Source organism: Phoxinus phoxinus (assembly GCF_949152265.1).
Source record: "Phoxinus phoxinus genome assembly, chromosome: 6".
In the NCBI taxonomy this organism is placed as follows: domain Eukaryota; kingdom Metazoa; phylum Chordata; class Actinopteri; order Cypriniformes; family Leuciscidae; genus Phoxinus; species Phoxinus phoxinus.
In genome coordinates, this window is record NC_136881.1 from 6,821,944 (window position 1) to 6,839,840 (window position 17,897).

The window sequence follows — 17,897 nt, forward strand, 5'->3', positions numbered from 1 at the left end:
ATATATATATATAATTATTATTATTATTTATTTATTTATTTTTATTAAAATTTTAACTTGTGATGATAGTCAAACTTAAGAGGTCAAATTCATTTAATACAGTGGTTCATAGAAATCAGCCTATATGCAGCCATTGAGTACTCTAGCCATTTAGTGGTTATTGATATTATGGCTTTTTTGTTAATTTAATACCAATATAAGACACCAGATGCCAGCAAAGACACTTCATCTTTAGGTTTTAAAAAAAGTGAAGGTGTAAAATCAGTGACAAAAAAAAAGAATATATATTCATAGTAGACAATGCCAGATTTATTTAGGTTAGACAAGCTAGATCAGAGGTTTATGCAGAGAATACATTTCAACATGAATTTCAAGAAAGGTATGCTTTCTCTCAGTCTGATTGCTCCAGATACCCCAATTCCCTGTTTTGGGACAGGTTGAATGCATGTATTGTCAAGAAAAATTAACAAAACGAGATTAAATAGGATTTATTCAACAGATCGCAATAAGCAAAATTTATTTTGTTCATAAATGTTTTGAAGAATGTAAAATACAAGAGTTGTCACTATTATTTCCACATTATTTATTTGTGTAATTTAATAGTTTTAATGTTGTTAAATGTAGTAAGATTTTACATTGTAACCTTTCTTTTCTTAAAAAAAAAAAAAACTAATTATGAATCTTTCTATTAATTTTCAGGTTTACATAAGATTTAGAGTCCCATATTTTCATTGACTTCGAACCCCTCTGAACATATATTTGTAAAACTAAACACAAAACATAATCCTCTTAAAACTAGTTTTAATCCACAATCTTCTTAAAATTATGTTCCTGTGATAAATAAAATGTATCGCAATCAAAGAATGATCCACTCCAAATGCATTATACTGTATGTGATTTCAGTCAGGACCACAGTTTGCAATTATAGCATACAGTTAGTGTTGGCGGTATGGTTCTGTTCTGGGCAAAACTCCCACGCCTGTCCGTGCAGCTACAGTATGCCTGGACAGAATGGGGAGAGCAGCAAGTCAAACATGCATACATAATTACAATTCTCAATTACATGAGTTGTGAAAATACAAATACATGATAGAAAAGCTTGCAATGTATGGGAAAAACAAAATAGTCAGAATGATTAAAAGTTTTAAGGTTGGAAGAGGGAGTTTAAATGCGAGCAGCGATGCTATGGAGGAAATGCTGAAGGAATGGGAGTTTATATGTGCCGCTGTGATAGATGTCGACACTGGATTGGTATTGGTACACGCCAGGAACAGCTGGCTATCAGCTGATGCGAGCTTGGCTGACGTGGCCTGCCTGAACTAACGCAATGCTTGATTTTGATCAGGAGCTTTGAATGTCCACCAGTCTATCATCAGCATTCTGAACAATCTGTTCAAGTGCCTTTAGTATCAGAACATCAATGTCACCCTGCGTGTCCGTCTCTTTATTGTAGTTCTTCACTGGGAAGATGTTTGACAATGGCAAACCAATTTTGGCACTGCACAAATCCATCTGGACAGGAACAGAATGTCAGGTCAGAAAATTAGATTAGATTGATCAATTTAAACATGTGTATGACTTTGGATGATATCACATACCTTCTCTTTGATCTTCTTGCTAGTGTAGATCTTCCTTAGATCCTCGTTGACCAGCGGACATGCTTCATCCACTTTGGTCATCACAACCACTTGAGGAATCCCTACAGCAAATGCAGAGGCAATGTAAAGGTTCTATAACAAGTTGTTTTATTTATTATTATGTCAATTTTTTTTTAGCACATTTAAGGCAGTTTGTTGTAGCCAGTTGTAACTGAGAGTGGGTCTGGGGAAGGTTCATTCACAGCCCATTTCCAAAGGGGCGTCACCAACGGATGTCGCTCAAATGCCTCTGGACGCAATTGTACTATAGACCTAAAACCAATCAGAGCGATCGTCCTCGTGTAAAGCCCGCCTCAACGTTCGTGATTGGTGCCTCGATTTGGAAAAATTGGAAATGGGCTTGAATGGGCTCTGTAACGAATGGGCCAGAATCATGATTCTATTTCTCTTTGCAAAAATCCACATTCCTTTGTGCTGCCACCCTTTGACTCAGATATGTAAAATAACAAGACTCAAAGAACCTAAATTACCAACATGGCTCCGCCGTGGCTAGATTCCGAGTGTCTCTTGACACCTTTATGACCACGCAGCATAAGACAGACACCCCAAGATCTTGATAACCGAGCTTCAAAGCCCCCAGAACGCTCTCCTCACCCAAGGGGAGGAGGGAACACAGCGCAACAGGAATATCTGCGCGTACACACACACACACACATACTAAGACACACACACACATGAGCTAATTCACGGACTTTTCTCACTGAAAACTAGCTTTTAAATGTATGAAATGTATCGCTTTTGTGGTTAAATGTATGTACATGTAGCTCTGAGGTGTGCAGGATGAAAACCAAACTCTATATGCCCAGAATTACAAACAATCCTATATCTCTGTGTCCGGACTCGCAAAATTGTCGTTTGTGGTGTCTGTAGAATGGTAAAAACCCGACGGCGTCGAATCTCGACGACAAATCACAAAAAGACGCATTATTTCATAAATACCATCTTTCTGAGAATAAATGCTCAATTTTGACATCGCTATAAATTATGTAAGGAGGGTGGGACGATTCAAACAAAGAACGTCTTTCCCGCCTCCGTTTCTGAACAACGATTGGCCCAGCCATGAGAAATAGGTGTAACCCAGCTGGTCCTTAAGGCCAAGCCTCTGCCGTTATTCTTTGCACTCCGCCAAAGAGAAGAATCTACTCATCTTCACGAGAAAACTCCGCCAAGGAGCTTCTTCGTTTTATTTTCTGAAAACTTCGTTTTCATCTTAGGCTTTTCTTTATTTCCGTCTGAGTTCAGTCACCTTTCGGTAAAGTGTTACATTCGTGTGAGCGGCCGAAATTGCGCAACACCTGCGTCAGGAAGGAACTCCGGGAAACTGCAGGACAATTTGAAATCAGCACACACACCTCTGAGAGCCAGATTTAAGCAAGTATTTTATCTCACGATTGAAACTGCTGTTTAAAGGTTGTCTAGAATATTCCTGCGATTATTTTAATACATACTTGGGGCCTCTTTGGAAAGGAACTGAATTGAAAATTGTCACTCTATCTCTCTCTCTCTCTCTCACTCTCTCTCTCTCACTCGCTCCCTGATTCATTCTCTCATTCTTTCTCTCTCTCCCCTCATATTATTCGTTAATTTGATTTATTTCGTTGGTACCTTGTTTTGTTTACTCTATATATATATATGCATATTTACTCCGTGTGAAATTGTAGTTTTGTATTCTTTAGTCTGTTTTATTAAAATCCAATAATTGCATTGAAGATTGAATCTGTTATTTGCTCACAAACTCAAAAGTCAATGAAGCGCAAGATCTAACGTTACCTAAGCTTTATTGTGTATTATTTAAGTAATACAAACTGTACAAACATAGGAACTATTAATTGTCCTGATCAGATACTTAATTTTCCTAAGTAGGCCTACGTTTATTGATGTAGGATAAGGAAATCTGAGTTTTAGTTTGCAGGACAAACAAATATGCCAGATAACTGAAACTAAATTGATAAAGGTTACGTGTACATGATTAAATATTCCCTTTATTGGGAAGGTTAATATCTTAAGATAACAAGCAAATCATATTCATAGGCTCATGAATATCCAGTCCATTTGAACTAATATTCCCCGAGACTCATTTGAGACTGATTGTTGTTACATAAGTGGTGGAGGAAAAAATTCGGGCGGTTTCAAACTTTTGGTTTGTGAGCAATATTCATATTCATGTGTATTTTTGGGTATTAATATCACGCACGCGCGTTTTTGAATTGTGAGAAATCGCGCAAAGCGAATCAACTCACTAACTGACCGGCACAAGCCGAGCTCAGCTCAAGCATAAACAGATGCTAAAACATGTTTAAATAGTTAGCCTATATTATTGAAAGTATAGACTACACTAAAGTCGCAATATTAAACGTCCGGCAGAGATCACGAAACCTCTGTATAGTCCGTACAATCTTAATATTGTTCTAAACCCGCCTGCTCTGGGAAGACGAAAGCTCCCGTCAGCCGGAAGATTGAAATCGAGCGAGATTCCTTTGTTTCAATAAAGGCCTAATCATGATCATATTATATCGTTAGAGAAAACGGTAAACTCCTGGTTAAACAGTGAACTAGCTACTCATTTGTAAAACCTAAAACATTTGACTCATAAACGCTGAATAAACGGTCAGCTAAGTTTGATAAATGTCTATTGGAGTTCTTTTTAATGTGAAGTAAACAGACGAAAAGTCCTGTATCCACATTAGTTTGTGCCAGCGCAGCACAAAAAGATCCGCAGTGATCCGAAAATTTTTGATTTTTGCAAAATCTGTGAGTGACGTCATCTCGATTTTTGTTCTAAATCACGTAAGGTGTTGTAACTCCGCTTGCTCGACACTAGAGGGAGACTCTTAAATGTTTAACAGCTCGCGAATAACACATCACCATAACTTCATCCCGAGCGGGCGCAACATCGCCATCTGGTGAGCATTCCGCCTAACTAACTCTAGTCCGAGCGGACTCGACTGCGCCATCTCGTGGATAGTGTCGGATAGTTCTACTCTCCGCTAGTTAACTTTGTTATAAACTTAACTTTCGTCCTAAGTCGAGCACGTAATTTGTTTACTGTTAGACAATTTTACTGCCATTAGGCAACGGTCAAGTCTCTTTTCTCGCTGATTAAACACACTTATTTGAATTTGAAGTTCAGAAGGAAAAACGACTTTCCCTAACTTAAATTGAAATCAGGTTCCAGTTACTGACAGTCCATGTGAAAGGAAGGACGCCACCGTGTGGGCGTACCCTGCTGAGTCAGCGTACCGCTCCCTCTCACTCTCTCTTTACCTTTCAATGCTGTGCGAAGTGCATTATTCCTGCTTTTCCTTTCTAATTACACTATAGGGTATTGTTTCGCCTTGTTCTTCTTTTATTTGTCCTTACAGGCTTATCTCATTTTAATTTAAACTTGTTTTGAATTTAATTTGAATAAGCTAAACAGTATAGGATACCATTTTGATTGGCTTTCTTTTATTTACATTCTTTTTACAGGCTTACTTAAATTTAATTTAAACTCGTTTTGAATTTAATTTGAATTAAGTTGATCATCTAATTTTTTTTTATTGATAACTTTTATTGATTTTTTTTTTAATTTAAAAAAAAAAAGTTTTTTTTTTTCTCTGCTTAATTCTTCTTCTCTTTTCTCTCTTTCTCTCATTTGGGTTAGGGTCATTTTGATAATTACCAACAGTATCAAAATTTCCCTTGTTTTATCACTAGGTGATAAAAACCTTTGAATTTTTCAAATTTTGTTTTATATCTAATTTTCCACTTCCCTTTTGCCTACAACCATAAATTACCCAAGCCAGGAAGCCTTAATTCATTTTAGACTTTCACCTGTTTTGCGTATTTATTGTAGGACCCCCGAGGACCCGTGGTGAATTGGGACCATCTCTGGTTGGTCTCCGCGAGCTGTGGCCCGACAGGTGTAACCAGCACTGGCTGCGGGTGAACATCGGTTCCTTTTTGCTCTAACCGTCGTTGCGGCACGCAGTGGCGACACCAGCAATTTGGCACTCCAAAGGTAGTCAACCAGTCCAGACGAAACACACCAGGCAATTTCTGAGACCATTACCTAAACCGGGGCCTAAAAGGGGGCCACTCTTGAAAAAGAGGGTTCTGGGGAACGTCCCAATTTTGCTGTGTTAGCTGGCGGTTGGCATCCTGGTTTGCCAGGTTGTGTTTAAAGTCATAAGCTGTTTGAGCGGGCGCAACGCGACTAAGAGTAACGAAGGGCCGAGGACACTGCAGTTGCGTGTTTGGAAACGCCAGGGAGGCTAACCGCGTCGCCGGTTTCCACCGAAGTGACCCAAACTAGCCCCGGTAAACAAACTGTGATAAAACCCATTCACTTATTTGTTAAAAGCTGAATATTAGATATTTCCTCAAGTACATTCTAAGGGCTTGGCCCACCTTTCCTCTCTAAGCCACACCCTCTTCCTAGGTTTCCTACCCCGATAGACACACATGCTGTAGGTCCTATCAGGAACTCTTACGAAAAGGTAGCAGACTTAAGCCCCTTTAATACTTTTATTTTTCACTTCCAGCATTCACGCTTATTTTCATTTCAGTGCAGACCGTTTCATTTTTCGTTCTGTTTTCGCGGTGCTCCTATCTTCCCTGTTCAGACTGTTGTAATTGTGTGTCTTTCAGTTCACCAAGAGACCCCAAGCTAAGTAACAGAGTGACAACCGAGCAGCCGGCGTCACCAGGTGACCCACAAAGCTACCGCCTGTCAAAATCTCTATTTTAGGCTGACCCGAAAATCGGCCCGCCTAATCATCTAACTGTCCACATCAGTTAGCCAAAATTCTTATCGACGGCATAGTCCGTACGAGAGCTCGTTAGACTTAGAACAAACTTGCATTGGCCTCTTTGTGTGTGTTTGTTGTGTTTCTCTCGTCCACAGCGAGCCAGCATGTCCCGTTCATCCAGTCCCGCTGTCCCTTGGGATCGTCTAGCGATATGGCTGGAAGCGATGACGAACACGGTTCTGTCCAAGGACGCCAGTGACCTGCAGCAGCCGAGCCAGGAGCAACTGGACACCGAGCTAGACCAGCTGACGGCACGGGACCCGACGCAAAGCTACACTCACAAAGAGCTGGCCAAGATCCTCGGGAGCCTCGCCCACACCCTCGTCGCCCAGGCTCGACTAAGCGAAAGGAGCCACATCGACCTGGAGCAGGAAGCAGCAGCGCTAAAGCTTCAAGCAGAGGAGGCCCGGAGGAACCAGGCCCACACCCAAAGTCATCTAAACCAGCTACTTCTCCAGACCGAGGAAGAGGACGCCACAGATCCAGAGCTACAGAAAGAAGTAGACAGACTTCAAAATGCCCCGAAAGATTTTCGTCTGGACAAAGACCAAAGAGAACAGTCAGAGAAAGAAGCCCGTAAAGAACTCGACGAAAGACTCCAACAAAGTGAAGCTCTCCTCGAGAGAGCAGAGACTGAACTAAAAGAAAGAACTGCTAAAGCCACAGCCTGTAAAAAACACTTACAGGGGGCCAGAGCTGAAATCCATGAGCTTACTCTGCAGAGACACGATCTCAGAGACGAACTTGACATTGTTCACAGAGAACTGAGACATTCTTACAGACTTGAAAGTGACCGGGAAGGGGAAACAAACACCACAAAGTTTCCCTCGACCCGCTGGCACGCACCTTTCAGCCAAGAACCCAGGGCTGAAAAGGGGGGCGAAAGCCCATTGTTCCAGACATCACCAGCCAGCCAACAAAAACCCCTGTCAGCAGAAAGGGGGGAGCCCCCCCAGAGAACACTTACAGCTAAACACGGCACGGCTCCCAAAGAACTTGACAGGCTGGCCAGAAACATCCCTACGTTCACTCCCAACCTTGCAGGAGGCCATGATGTACATGCTTACCTTCAAGACATTGACTTTCACCTGCAAACTGTCGCCAACGTGACAGCTTGGGACAAGTTTTACCTGCTCAGAATTACTTCTAGCCGTGACGTGCGCAGCTTCCTAGACCGTCAGCCAGAGACTGTCAAAACGGAATACCAGCAGCTGCGACAAGCTTTGATCCGTGAATTCTCTGATCCAGAGTCAGATCAGGGGTTCATCGCCGCCATGGACATCAAACAGGCCCGACCTGAACACCCACAGACCTACTACGGCCGACTCCGACACGCCTACTTCGGAGCACGAAACGAGCCCGGTATGGAAGAAGATGTCAACTTCAGGACGCTGTTCCTCCGAAATCTGCATCCCACAGTGAGTTATCAGTTAGGCGTTCTGGCCTGTCCACGTAGCATGTCCACCCAACAGCTACGTGACTTGGTCCACAAAGCTTACACCAAGCAAAAGACTGTTTCTGAAAAGACTGTAAAAGACCCCACAATCTACTCTGTCTCTGAGCACTGTTCAGAGCTGACTCTAGAGGGCGCCCAACAGCACCACAGTCACAGATCTTTCAACAGAGAGTCAAGACCGTTCCAAGCCAGCAGAGGGCAGCACAACCGTGACGGTGCTCATCCAAAGCATCGGAGCGAACGCTCTAAGAGGTTCTGGGACCAGCATCACCCGCCGTCCAGAACTCCAAGCCCAGAAAGCCGGCCCTGGAACCCCTCTCTCCAGAACACTGGTAAGCCCAAGTCTTATCGCACACCAGAAAAACACAGTGCAGCCACGTCTGAGTCAGCAGAGATCCTGAGGATGCTGAAAGAGTTTCTTCACAAGAAACATCGCGAGAGAGACAAGGACGAACCAGACATCTTATGTCTAAGCATAAGAACTGTAACCAACACCCTGTCTGACTGCCATCTAACTGAGCCAAGCACCACGAACACTGCTCGTCCCCCACAGACTACAGAGCTAGCTGTCACACCACAAAGTGACAGCTCCGCTCCAGCACCACAGCTGACAGCTGCACACCCTACACGAAACAGCACAACACATCACACCTGGGACCAACATCACAAAGTCCCAGGAAGTGCTGTTCCGGCTAGCTGCCCCCGCAGCAAGCCACACGTCCCTCCCGGGGGCAACCCACCAGACATTGTTATCAAATCGCAACCCATGAACCTTGCTGTTACATCACCACATAGCAGCTCCACTCACTCCCTCCATGCGACTGCCCCCCAGAACACTGTTTGTCAGTCACCAACTAGTGAACTCATTGTTGCATCACATACTGACAACACCTGCCATTCACTCCGGTTGACAACAACAGCCCCGATGCCACAGTTTCTGGGACACCTTCTTGAAAGGGGGGTGGCCAGGAAACCCTACCTAGCCTGCACTTTGGAGAAGGAAGTGAAACTTGAAGCCTTGATAGACACAGGAGCAGACCTCACTGTGATCTCATCTCAACTTTTCAAAAGACTCAAAGTCGAAGCTAAGAGACAGAATCGAACTCTTGAATCTCACACTTGTGAACTAAATGTGCATTCATATAGCCAAAATAGCATCCGGTTTGAACAGCTAACTCTAATCCACCTGTCAATAGGTTTTATGTCGCTGACTCACCCTGTGTACGTTTCACCAATGAACACTCATCCACTCATCATTGGCAAAGACCTGCTGGATCGTTTCAAGCCCTTACTGGACTTCAAAAAGCGAACTCTTTGGGCTCAAGTGCCAGAACCTCTCCCCATCCAGTCACACAGGCCACCTGAGCCAGACTGTCAGATCACAGAGGTCACGAGACTTTCCACAGAGCCAGACTGTCAGGTCACACAGTTCATGGGAACTCCCACAGCCAGTCACAACGACACAGACTTAGCACCAGGTCAAGTTTCAAGTTCGCTACCCTGCACCTTCCAGCTCACAAAAGACTTTAACAACTGCTGTCCCAAGGTCAAGACTGACCTGCAGCTACATGACCAAACTCATGCCCGCGCCAAGCCTGGCGCACTAAACAGAAAGCAGGGATCACACCCGACCCACCCACCCGCCCTCACAGTTGCAGCGACTACACACTGCATAAGACTTTTACAGGCTACACTGCCTAACCCTGTGCCTCTTACGCTGACTCCGCTGTCTGCAACACCCAACATAGCGGACATGCGGGCTTCTGACACCACAACAAAGACTTTGCATTGCCTCCACTCCTACCCCTCCTGCCACCCTTGCACGCCGTCTAAACTCACTGACAGCCAGTGCCTCAAACCGCTGCATGACATGCACACGCTGCATGCAGACAACATTACGGGTTCTGCACCTGTTGACATCACAGCGCAAAAGCTTGTGCTGAACAGTTGCAAAAGGGGGGTCATGCCAATGTTTATCTATGACGCATCATGTGCGGCACAACACAGCACCAGAGTCACTGACGAGACATTGAAGCAAGCGACCGGCTGGCAGAAAGATGTGACAAAACGGGGGCCAAGGCGAGCTAAACCTAGCTGCCACCCACAAAGTAAAAGAACTGCCCTGCCCAACCAAAGACAACCCTCGTTTGCCTTTTCCTTCCCTTTCTCTCTCTCTCTCCCTGTCATCTGTACCAGGTTGCTGCTGTGGGTCGTCATGCTGTGCTGTCAGCCATCCAGAGGACAGCTGCCACCGAGAGAACAACTGAGACTCCTGATCACCGACTGCGGAACCTACACTCAGCCAGTGTATGGTCGACTCATTCAGTCCCGCCCGGTCTACAGAGCACACTACCCCAGCACCGCAGCCCCATACATCTGGGCAAGTGCCCAATGGACAGAGGACTCCCTCTCTCATGCCAAGGCCAAGGTCGAACACATGCTCAACCAACTTAAGAAAGTGACTGTTACGCAATCAGGACTCCTAAGCACCAACCACCGATCCGAACGGTTCCTGGGAGCGTTGCTCGGAGCCGTAGCTGCCGCCAGAACTCTGTTTAACATTGGTATGTCCAGTGTCAACGCAGCGAACCAGACTGTGAACTCAATGAAACCGCTGTTTAATATCTTCCAGAAAGACTTTGCCCAGACTCCACTGATTACAGCGCTAACGACAGACATGCTGTGGGAGGTTAGCTCCTCCAATGACAGCCTAGCCACAGGTGTAATCCCACCGTACCTGAAACCCTTAAGCCTTGTGCGAACTGTGCTGGCCTCCAGCACCACCACGCCAGCTGACCCTTTTCAAACACACCTTGCTCACTCTCTGGGTTGCGCCACCCCACTTCACGTCAACCCCGAGCAGAGAGAAGTGGGTTTTCTCCTAAACCTACCCATCATCGAGTCAAACCGAGCCTACAGGCTCAAAGACATTGTCAACATCGGGTCCTGGAAAAGCAGGACCCAGTTCAAGATATGCACTCCAGACGTGGTGGCCTACCACGACAGCGACACCCTGCTGTACCCGGCCCCAAACCTGCACGGGTGCACCTTGACCAAAGACATTCACTATCTCTGCCCTAGCAAAACCTCCCTCAGAGACAACACTGAAGGAATCTGCGAGTTGCAACCCCTGGTCAGCCACACACGCTGCCCTGCTGAAGCTAAGCCTCGCACACAAGTCACAGAAACACAAGCAAAGATTGTAGGTGAACGATGGCTGGCTAACACACCTGCGCCCACAGCCACTGTCACTCGCGAACAGCATGATACAACCAGCCGTGTCAACCTGCTCAGCCAGAGTATGCCGACTCAAGTACCGACAGGTGCCATCTCACACCTTGGTAACCTGTCATGGTACCATCTTCCGAGCAAAGAGTACCAGACAGCACTGGAACTCCCATCCTTTAAGAACTACAACGTCACCTTAGATCCAGAAGGAGATCTCTGGTTTGAGAAAAGGGGGTCCCAACTCACGAACATTGCTCCTGTCAACACCGCCCTCCAGGCATGGGCAACCACCAAGCCGGAATACCACTCACCTGTGTCCAAACCTGGACCGCAGCTGATACTGTTGTATCTTCCCAAGGTCACCGACCACGCACCGACACTCGTCTTGGCCTTCGCCCTGTGCCAGACTCAACGAGATGTGAACATCCTATCAGCCTGATCCACCTGCCACTCGACCATCATGATTCACCTGTCATCTACCCATCGTGATGATTGTCGTCCGATGATGTCCACACAAGGATCTCATCCGACGAAAAGGGGGACCTGTAACGAATGGGCCAGAATCATGATTCTATTTCTCTTTGCAAAAATCCACATTCCTTTGTGCTGCCACCCTTTGACTCAGATATGTAAAATAACAAGACTCCAAGAACCTAAATTACCAACATGGCTCCGCCGTGGCTAGATTCCGAGTGTCTCTTGACACCTTTATGACCACGCAGCATAAGACAGACACCCCAAGATCTTGATAACCGAGCTTCAAAGCCCCCAGAACGCTCTCCTCACCCAAGGGGAGGAGGGAACACAGCGCAACAGGAATATCTGCGCGTACACACACATACTAAGACACACACACACATGAGCTAATTCACGGACTTTTCTCACTGAAAACTAGCTTTTAAATGTATGAAATGTATCGCTTTTGTGGTTAAATGTATGTACATGTAGCTCTGAGGTGTGCAGGATGAAAACCAAACTCTATATGCCCAGAATTACAAACAATCCTATATCTCTGTGTCCGGACTCGCAAAATTGTCGTTTGTGGTGTCTGTAGAATGGTAAAAACCCGACGGCGTCGAATCTCGACGACAAATCACAAAAAGACGCATTATTTCATAAATACCATCTTTCTGAGAATAAATGCTCAATTTTGACATCGCTATAAATTATGTAAGGAGGGTGGGACGATTCAAACAAAGAACGTCTTTCCCGCCTCCGTTTCTGAACAACGATTGGCCCAGCCATGAGAAATAGGTGTAACCCAGCTGGTCCTTAAGGCCAAGCCTCTGCCGTTATTCTTTGCACTCCGCCAAAGAGAAGAATCTACTCATCTTCACGAGAAAACTCCGCCAAGGAGCTTCTTCGTTTTATTTTCTGAAAACTTCGTTTTCATCTTAGGCTTTTCTTTATTTCCGTCTGAGTTCAGTCACCTTTCGGTAAAGTGTTACATTCGTGTGAGCGGCCGAAATTGCGCAACACCTGCGTCAGGAAGGAACTCCGGGAAACTGCAGGACAATTTGAAATCAGCACACACACCTCTGAGAGCCAGATTTAAGCAAGTATTTTATCTCACGATTGAAACTGCTGTTTAAAGGTTGTCTAGAATATTCCTGCGAATATTTTAATACATACTTGGGGCCTCTTTGGAAAGGAACTGAATTGAAAATTGTCACTCTATCTCTCTCTCTCTCTCTCACTCTCTCTCTCTCACTCGCTCCCTGATTCATTCTCTCATTCTTTCTCTCTCTCCCCTCATATTATTCGTTAATTTGATTTATTTCGTTGGTACCTTGTTTTGTTTACTCTATATATATATATGCATATTTACTCCGTGTGAAATTGTAGTTTTGTATTCTTTAGTCTGTTTTATTAAAATCCAATAATTGCATTGAAGATTGAATCTGTTATTTGCTCACAAACTCAAAAGTCAATGAAGCGCAAGATCTAACGTTACCTAAGCTTTATTGTGTATTATTTAAGTAATACAAACTGTACAAACATAGGAACTATTAATTGTCCTGATCAGATACTTAATTTTCCTAAGTAGGCCTACGTTTATTGATGTAGGATAAGGAAATCTGAGTTTTAGTTTGCAGGACAAACAAATATGCCAGATAACTGAAACTAAATTGATAAAGGTTACGTGTACATGATTAAATATTCCCTTTATTGGGAAGGTTAATATCTTAAGATAACAAGCAAATCATATTCATAGGCTCATGAATATCCAGTCCATTTGAACTAATATTCCCCGAGACTCATTTGAGACTGATTGTTGTTACACTCTTCTCAAATTTGCTGGAAGTTTGTCAAGGTTTTCCCAGGTTAAGTTTGTTGCACTAATCTACAAAACTGACCCACATACTTGTCTGGGTCATAAATAATTAAGCAGAAAAGTTGAGTTTTGCAACATGCCCTGTTTGCACTTGGCATTAAAATGCAGCCTGTATCTGGATTTTGTCCATCTACACATTGAAAACACACACACACGCACACAAACCCAACTTTATGTCCACTTCTCTGTCATGTAATGTGTAAACCAGAGGTGTAAAGTCCAGGTTCAGAAAGTGAAAGTCCTCCTCTGTATTTTGTTCCGAATAAACTGGATTTGTTAATTAGGACAGTTTTTTAAACAGGAGATAGAACTAATTAGTGAAATCAGCTGGCTAAGTTCATGGGTGGAATAAACATATGGCAGGACTTTTACTTTCTAAACCCTGGACTTTACACCTCGGTAAACTCATGAATGAAAATCATAATCAAACATTCAGGGGTCAGTTTTACCCTTATCACTGATTGCCCGGCGGATGATCTTCAGCTTGTCAATAAGTTTATCATCTGTATATTGGATTAGATCTGCAGCTATGACGTACACCAGGCAGAAAGACTGATCGGAGAGTTTAGGGTCACTGGTGTAATGTTGATCCTTATGAGTGAGTGCCTTCTCCTCATTGAACTAAGATTGGAAATTCAGCAAAATATTTTAAACGTCAAACCTATTGCACACACACAAACTTTGTTGAAATGTTATTATCACAATATAGGGGTTTATTACTTTATAGCCGTCCTTCACATGGCCAAACACAGCATTGATGATGTCATCTGTTTGTGACCCAGCCATTACTTGAGCTTCTAAGCCCATTATGTCCTTGAAGACGAAGGGCAAAGATTTGTTCCCACTTCTAATGACATATCCTTTGAGCTATAGTGAAGAACAAAAATATAGAGGCATAAATATTTGTAAACAATTTCCAATAAATCCTCATATATGATTAACTACAATGCTCAAAGAGTAGGTCAACTGGACATCTCTAGGTCTTTTAGAAAACATGCAACTGTAGTAACAAATACCTACTTTTTGTGTGAAACTATGACTGCCACCAGCAGCTGTATCAACTAGCGCTCTAGAGGTGATCCGTCCTTGAAAGACATTATTGACGGAGTTAATAAAGCTGGACTTTCCTGCTCCAACTTGTCCAGCAACCAGAATCTTGATGTCCTTTACATCTGGAGAACTTGAGGAGAAGTTTTCCAGCTTTTCTTTTAGGGCTTCTTTTTGTCTGTCAAATCAAAACAACATTTTACAGAACTTCATAAAGCTTCTGTCACCACATGTGATTTTGCCATATGTACGCCATTCCCACTGGAGCTATTGCACTTCTAAATAACTCAGTTGAGTATTTACCCTCCTTTATTTCCTTGACTAATCCCTGTAAACAGCAATAGTTGTCCTAACTATGTGCTTTGAATTCAGTCCCTCTCACGGGGATAGAAAGATTCAACACTTCTCCACATATGCATCTGTCATCTGGATGCTTTACAACTATTGCCAGCACATAATTCAATGTGCAGTGCCCCAATCTTAGTCAAGTAATAACCACACTATCCCTCCTTCCTAAACCTATATTTATTGAATTTCTCACTATTGCCTGAAAAAAAAAAAATGCCTGAAAAACTATTGCCTGAAAAAAATTGAGCGTCAGCGTCAGTTCTGGCAGGCCAGGTAGTCAAGACGCTGCATCGCTATTTGCTAACAACACAGCCTCATCAGCTGATCTGCTCCAGCTGAGCTGCATTAGCTGGTTAACTCACCTCGAAGCTAAATGGCTCGCTCAAACAGGGCGCCCTATTTAAAGCACTTCAGTTGCATCCCGTCTACTTGCTTGCTGTTTGCTTTGCTGCTGCCCGCCACCTCCCCTGCTCCTCCTTGTTGCTTATAACATGGCATTTGCTTATGTCATTGCTGCCTGCTCTGTTCATGGGGGAATAATTTAGCTTTCCCAGTTCTAAACTGTGTGAGCGTTCCCTATGCTGCTGCTGTCCTCTGACTCTCTGCTATTTCATGGTGCTCATGAAAGGTCAGAGGACTCCCTGAACAGAGCCATACCGCCAAATTTAATGAAGAATTATCAACTTGAATTGCAATTTATTCAATAGAAATTCTTAATAATTTTTATTGTCTGTGTGTTCTTGACTTTATGGACCTGACAGAAATTATGTCTGCCTTTATTTCCCTCTTCTCATTCTTTTTGCCATCATTTTTTTTTAATCCTTGCTTTCAAATTATTCATTAAAATCAATTCTTAGTACTAAGGAGGACTATGAGAAAAAAAGTTGTTGTCAACTGTTTGCATCGGAATGGACTATATAGTAGCCTATAAAGGACATAATTTATTAAGTGGAGTTCTTCAAGTGATCTGTGGAGGGCAGCGCGTGCAGTCTGCCGCAATAACAAAAGAAGAAGGAGAAGAATAACTCCCACCTCTATCTTGAATGAAGTGCTACAAGCAATTCGGAGAATCTCTGCTTATTTACGATGCAAGTAAATAATGAACTGCTTCTTTCAATAAGTAACGTTACAGAGTTGTCTTTACTTAGTTCAAGTTCATATAGCACATTTACAACAGCCACTAGGGTGACCAAAGTGCTTTACAGAACAACAGGATTAAAAGAAGATATAGCCTAACATGCATAACAACTAATAAAACAAAACAAAAATAGAGCAACATAGAGTAGGCTAACCATTAAACAGGAATAGCAAAACAGTATCACTCAAATATAAATGAGTAAAACCAACCGAAGAAAAGAATCAGTAGCCTATACTAAACAAAATATGTAGGTTTTTAAAAGAGACTTGAAAGCAGACCGTTCTAATCTCTAGAGGCAGCTGGCGTTACGGAGTCGTGACCCTGTTATGCACGATCCACTCTACGCTTAGTTTTTGGAATGAGAAAGCCTTTGATTTTAGACAGTACGACCATAATAGAAGCTGGACCGGATTACGGAGGAAATAGCCTTGCCAAATTTTAAAGTCTGGTCAACAAGTACACCTTAAAGGGACAATAAGTAGGAATTACTCCCATCTAGTGGTGAATTTGTATTTTGCATTCAAACTAATTTTGCTCTCGATCAGATATTTTGAAGAATGTTGGTGACCAGACAGTTGCTGGACCCCATTGACTTCCATAGTATCTTTTTTTCCTACTATGGAAGTCAATGGCGTCCAGTAACTGTCTGTTCACCAACATTCTTCAAAATATCTTATTTTGTGTTCAACAGAAGAAAGAAACTCATACAGGTTTGAAATAACTTGAGGGTGAGTAAATTATGACAGAATTTTCATTTTTGGGTGAACTATCCCTTTAAAGCCTGTTTTATGCTTCTGCGTTGTTTTATGCTACCCCTCTCCGCCGTTGCTCGACGTGCACCTCCAAAAAATTGTAACTAGGCTACGCGTCGAGGCGACGCAGACCACAAGGGCTGTGATTGGTCAGATTATACATCATTTCCGGAGTGTAGTTTTTCCGGTTTCCCCTTCTTCTTCTTTTTAAATTTATTGGCGGTTGGCATACCAATTTGGTGCATTACCGCCCGGTTTCCCCCTCTCGCTATAGCGCCATTTTTAAAGTCCACACCGGATTCTGAGGATAAAATCTTCTACTTTTTGTCATTTTCACAAGTAAAATATTTGATACATTTCCAAGCTAAAATAATTAATAAAATGATTAATGTTACAATATCATGTTAAAAAGTTACATCACACATTATCATGGCCAATCATAATTTTCAACTTCCGAGTCCCATAAAAGAAAACTTGAGCAGAATTCATTCAGATATGTTATGCACAAGATTGTGGTCCTTCTTAAGACAACACAATTCTAGTTGGTAAAATGGTTGGGGAGAGATACCAATAATATTTTACAGGGAAATAAATTATTATCCACACAGTATGCACTTTTATGAACAGATCAGTGTTTTGAATGCTGTGCACAAAGACATGCCTGTACATGAAAAATGAAATAAAGTATGTCTGCATACAGAATAGCTTATGTACATGTATGGCTTACCCCCAGTCAAATTCCCTCCATGGTCTATCCAGTTCTATGGAAACACATATAGCAATTAAGTTTAACAATAATGTGGTAGTATCTCTCTGAGAATGTATATGGTGTGTTAATGTGTTCTGTATAAAAAATATGGAAGAAAGACCCTCTCACCTGGATTTGGTGTTGGTGTTGGATGATGCACTTCGTGTTGCGCTGATTTTGATTCTGATGATCCCATTTTGTTTTTTGGTTTTCACCCCCTTCAATATATTTATATCAGCTCTCTCCTGGAGTACAGTTGACTTGTATTACCCAAGTGAAATCAGACCCGTTATATAGCCTACTGTATATTTCACTTTCACTTTCATTTTTGCAAGCTTGCATGCGTAATAAAAAATGCCCACACCCATTCTTTTTTCTTTTCGGTCTATGCTGTTGA

At 42.9% G+C, this 17,897-nt stretch overlaps 1 protein-coding gene across 2 annotated transcripts in view; it reads right to left on the bottom strand.

Annotated features, from left to right (window-relative positions):
• Positions 1–284: 284 nt before the first annotated feature.
• LOC307000905 (interferon-induced protein 44-like) overlaps positions 285–17,897 on the bottom strand; it is a 71,250-nt gene continuing 53,637 nt past the window's right edge. The window contains exons 1-7 of one of the 2 annotated variants that reach the window (XM_079616849.1): positions 17,630–17,800; positions 17,480–17,513; positions 14,488–14,692; positions 14,188–14,334; positions 13,917–14,088; positions 1,599–1,699; positions 285–1,512 (exon numbers count right to left, since the gene is read on the bottom strand). In XM_079616849.1, the coding sequence (XP_079472975.1) occupies positions 1,342–1,512; positions 1,599–1,699; positions 13,917–14,088; positions 14,188–14,334; positions 14,488–14,692; positions 17,480–17,513; positions 17,630–17,696 (897 nt within the window). In that variant the 5' untranslated portion in view covers positions 17,697–17,800 and the 3' untranslated portion in view covers positions 285–1,341. Of the gene's footprint in view, positions 1,513–1,598; positions 1,700–13,916; positions 14,089–14,187; positions 14,335–14,487; positions 14,693–17,479; positions 17,514–17,629; positions 17,801–17,897 lie in introns of those variants that run through there. The other variant, XM_079616850.1, reaches the window with a different exon arrangement.